The sequence below is a fragment of the Solanum verrucosum genome, unplaced genomic scaffold (assembly GCF_900185275.1).
Source record: "Solanum verrucosum unplaced genomic scaffold, falcon-dt-bn FXZP01000113.1, whole genome shotgun sequence".
Lineage (NCBI taxonomy): Eukaryota > Viridiplantae > Streptophyta > Magnoliopsida > Solanales > Solanaceae > Solanum > Solanum verrucosum.
The window spans coordinates 357,734-362,467 of record NW_026020105.1 but is presented as its reverse complement, the minus strand read 5'-3'; the positions used below and the strand labels follow the sequence as shown (position 1 = coordinate 362,467).

The window sequence follows — 4,734 nt, the reverse complement described above, 5'->3', positions numbered from 1 at the left end:
TTCAAATTTGAAGAGTGATTTTGATATTGAATAATTGAAATTTAAGAATAAAATAAATTCAGAGGCATATGATTGAAAGCTGATATTTATGCACTTCACACATGTGCTAAAAGCCCAGAAGTCTTGCAACGAAATTGGGTTGGCACGTGGTCCCTGTAGCGGTATTTGGTGACATTGGGTCTTTTTCACGTCAGATCCCATCAATTTCTATTATTCCTCAAGGCCAGGTAGGTGCATCTTCTTCTCTATCACTTTCACCAATTGTACATTTTGCATTTATTTTTTTTGTTCTTGCACAAAATTAAAGAGGGAACGAATGCCCAACTAGGTCACTAGGATTTGAACTGGTGACAGTGTAATTGACAATTCACCTCTTAGCAACTAAAATTGTCCCTTATAGACATCTTATAATATAACAGTGGTTGAGTATGTAAGTTTGACAAAAAGAAAGAACCAATACAATCCATTAAGACACAACAAGACAAAAAGGGAAGGGCGGGCGTTCTTTGTAAAATAATAAGTGGCAACTAATATACTTCAGAGTGATGTATACAAAAAATTATATATCAGTTGTTACAAAGACTTCAACCTGAGTTAAAATCAAAAAAGAAAGAATTCTTTCCTACCTGCGGAAATGGAGAATAAACTTCCTCCACAGAATCCAAATCTTTTGATGTTTAATGTACATAACACACTCCATATCAAGAGGCTCCCATTAATGTAATGTTCTCTACAGGCCTGCTAAAGATTCTTTCCTAGATTGATAATGCTGAGTCCAAATGAAGCCATAGACTACTAACGCTGTAGAGCTTGCTTTGTTCCTCCAGGCCTTCAATAGAACATGGCCAACTTATTTGTTAGCGGAATGAAGGATAGTTTCTTTGGTGAATGTCAACATCATTAAAACAAGTGGAAGCTTCACCTAGGAATATTTCAGGGACTAAAGCCAATTTCTCCTTTTGGCGGTCGTTTCCTCGTGATAATCAATCAAAATAATACATCTAAGTCTACCAATGATTAAATCTTAAAACAATCCAAAATTAATTCACAAGTAATCTGATATAGGGGAGAGAGGGCAATGGAGCGGTGCTGCAGTGAGAAGACCAACCATTCATTCATACATCACTTACCGGCCTTTATTTGTAGGTTTCTCATCCCAACATTAACCTTTTCCATACCAGATTCACTCTTCACCTCTGTTTGGTTTTGACTTGTAATGTTGAGCCATGGGTGTTGCGAGCACTGCTGAGCAGTTGGTCGATTCTCTGGCTCGAAATCAAGAAGGGGACAAAGAAATTTGGCAAATTCAAGAGCATCAGTTTCAGAAAACCTGAACTTGTCGATAAGTAATTTTTCTAAAGATCCATACTTCAGCCTCCGGATCCTCTTCAAATCTCCATATCTGTCAAAGTAATCTTTAGATCGAGCCCCACCATTGGCTATCTGCTTCACCATCATTTTTTATAAGATATAATGTAAAGAATTACATCTAAATAATAATTTCTTAAAGGCTCACGCAAGCCAAAAAAAACTGCTCACCTTCCGAGGTATCTTTCCTAGAAGCTCCATCATCATAGCAAGGTGATCCTGGAACCAAAAAAGATACTAAGAAATGCATTCAAGTGCAGTTTTTAAAAATCTTTTGATGGTGCAATAAGATCCATCTGATAGAAAACTTTTAATGGCAAATTTGGATAACTCCACATCACATGTGCAAAAAAGGCTGATTGTAAATCAGCAAAATAAACTTCGTAAACATCTCTAAACATAAATGAGAACCTTCCCCACACTGCGAACATCCAGTGGCCCCCAGAGTCTAAGTTGCAAGAAAAAGGATGATATTCAAATGAAAGGCACTTATCACAACAGTTACATAGTGCATATCAAAAGAACTGGATCAAAAAGCATAGATGAAATTATTTTACCTCATCTTCACTGAACCCTTGTCCACCTTTGGGTGTGAACATCATCTCACCAGTGGCAAGCTCAAATGCAATACAAGCAAAAGACCACATGTCAGCAGAGAATGAATATCCAGACTGAAGTATAACTTCTGGAGATCTATACTGTCGTGTCTGAATTTCTTGTGCAAACTGCTTGTCAGCCCAGCATGCACTTCCAAAATCCACAACCTTGCACTTCAAGTCAATACCATCAAGACTTCTATTTGTTTTCGCACCTCCTCCCACCCCACCCATTGAAGCCCGTCTACCGGATATCCTGGCTGCTGCCCTCCTTGCCCTTTGTTTTAGTTTTTTCTCAATAATATTCATAGTTGCTCCTCCATTTGGGATCCCTTCAGGCCTTTCAAGTATGGGCGGTGTTCCCGATCTAATTGGATCCTGTGTGGCATTAATCGTGGAAAGTAAAAGAACATTTTCAAGTTTTAGGTCTGTATGAATAATTCCAAGTTCCCTGTGCAAATAATCTAGACCAATTAGAATGCACTTGCATATTTCCCTAACTTTGTCCAGCTCAAGGCCTTTATAACGATTATATTTGACGAGACGCAATAAGCTGTCACCAAGAAATTCAAGGACCATGCATGAATGCTGTCCATTTGGTCCTGTATGCTTAAAATGGTCAATGAGTCTAACAACATATTTACTATTAGAGGGATCACCGTCGGCAATAGCAGAAAGGACTTCAATTTCGTGAAGAGCAGCTTGAGCAAATTGTGGTGCACTTTTCTGGATCTTCAAGGCTACAAATTCCTACCCAAACAAAGTTAAGTACAATAAGCTCCAGATTCCAAGAAAACAATTCACAAAATTCTATAAATTTCATAACCATCCACAATGAGAACACAGAACAAGAAATCTAATGTGCATGCTTGTTGGAATAAGTTTTGAAACAAGATGTTTTTGAATCTTTTCAGTGCTTACTAGGTGGCTTACAACCAGTTACATAATGAATAAACATTCTCCAAAGAGGAGCAAATTCCATGTGCTTATTCTGCATAACAAGAAAGTATCATGAACTTCCCTGATGATGCCAGCTAATTAATGCATTGATATTTTAGCTCAGCAATCATTCTAGTATCACCAGTTGACTCCAAACCAGGTCAAATTCCCCCCTAGACAAATGCTTTGACATGGAAACGTTCAAACCCCTAATTCTCTATGGAGCTCAGAATATATCCTAAGGCATTTGGAGATGAAAGGCATCCCAAACATTTTTTACACTTTATTATGGCATATAGGTCTTCAAACAATGTTTTAACCCCATACATAAAGTTATCCTCAGCACCAAGGACTTAAAACTGTTATTTGGGTCACGGATCTCACAACTTGAAAAAGAAACCTCGTATATGCATATTATTCATAACAAACATAAGTAATATATGCCAAGTCTGACACCATAAAGAAATGGTTAGAATGGTAATGACTAAAACTAAATGGAGACTATTTCAGTCTGTAAGCAGTAAGAGACATATTTTACTTGCTTGAGATGGTCGGATATAGACAAGATTAGTGAACTAAAAGAGAAGAAAAGAAAAGGAACCCTCACTTCAAATTGTGTTAGGGAAGTTCTTGGAAGGGTGTGAGCTGTCAAGCAAAAATCAGTATATAACTATCATCAAGCATATAGATATGCAGAAACATAAATTATCATTCAAATACACAAGGAGATAGGTAAGGCTGAACCTTATCAGTATTCAGTGGGAGAAAAACAGAAATAGGTGTCCGAATATGTTCAAGTACAGCGTAAGGTATCAGATAAGAATTTCTCTTAGTGTCATTTTTAATGGGGAAATATTGCCCTCAGAGATCCTGACAAAAGTCTTGTGCAACAACTTAGTAGCCAGGATGCTATAAATTCAATCTGAACCGTCCAACTTCAAAATCCATGCTGCTGCCAATAAATCAATAGATCAATGAACTACTTTGGGATTTTCTATACGAATCCCGTACATCCACTCCACTCTATTTCAGGATCCTAAATCAGTATTCATCATATTTAGACTAATTTTACGTGGCTATCAATCTACAACGACACTCCTTTATATAGGTCTAGGACTAAGCTGGCATCCCTCAATATAAACAACATACTGACTCTTCTCATTTCAACTTAGTCAAATAGAATCCTCAGTGACAAAAAATTATTGATTACCATGTGCCAATTAGTATCCACCAATTGGACAGTAGAGTTACTTAATCAAGGTGTGATCTAATCTAAACAATCACCGACAACTTAGCCACAAACAAAGATGATATTCATCAATTAAGTATAAGCTTTTCACAAATCGTGAAATAACGATCTCAAATAAGCATAAACAACAAAATCAAAGGAAATGAAGGAAGTTATTGATGAATAAAAAGAAAGTTACGGATGATCGAGTATCATAAGCGAGCCAAACAGTAGAGAATTCTCCCCAGCCGAGTTTTCGCTGAGCGATATATCGTCCACCGGAAAATGAATCACCGATTCTGACGGCATGATATCCTCCTTTTCTGTATGAATCGATTCCTTCATCTTCATCTTCGGATGCCGACGATGAGGACGGTGAACCTGACATGATCGATGAATGGATCAAAGGTGATTCGCACAGTGTGATCTACAAAAAATGAATTAGAGAAGAAGCAAAGTGGAAAATGTCGGGGTGGGAAGAAACGGAGGAAAAAGCTTTATGGAAGCAAAGAATGAATGGGACAGTGCGTTATTGAGGGGTTATATGTGGCCTTCAATACCATGTTTTCTCCACTTTTTCCTCTTTTCCTCTTTTTTCCCATT

At 37.5% G+C, this 4,734-nt stretch overlaps 1 protein-coding gene across 1 annotated transcript; it reads right to left on the bottom strand.

Annotated features, from left to right (window-relative positions):
- Nucleotides 1–511: 511 nt before the first annotated feature.
- LOC125825278 (uncharacterized) lies at nucleotides 512–4,734 on the bottom strand. The gene is made up of 4 exons (XM_049504629.1): nucleotides 4,331–4,734; nucleotides 1,926–2,714; nucleotides 1,540–1,587; nucleotides 512–1,443 (listed from the first exon to the last, which is right to left on the bottom strand). Exons 1-4 carry the CDS (start codon nucleotides 4,517–4,519, stop codon nucleotides 1,123–1,125), a joined length of 1,347 nt encoding a protein of 448 aa, XP_049360586.1. The 5' UTR covers nucleotides 4,520–4,734; the 3' UTR covers nucleotides 512–1,122.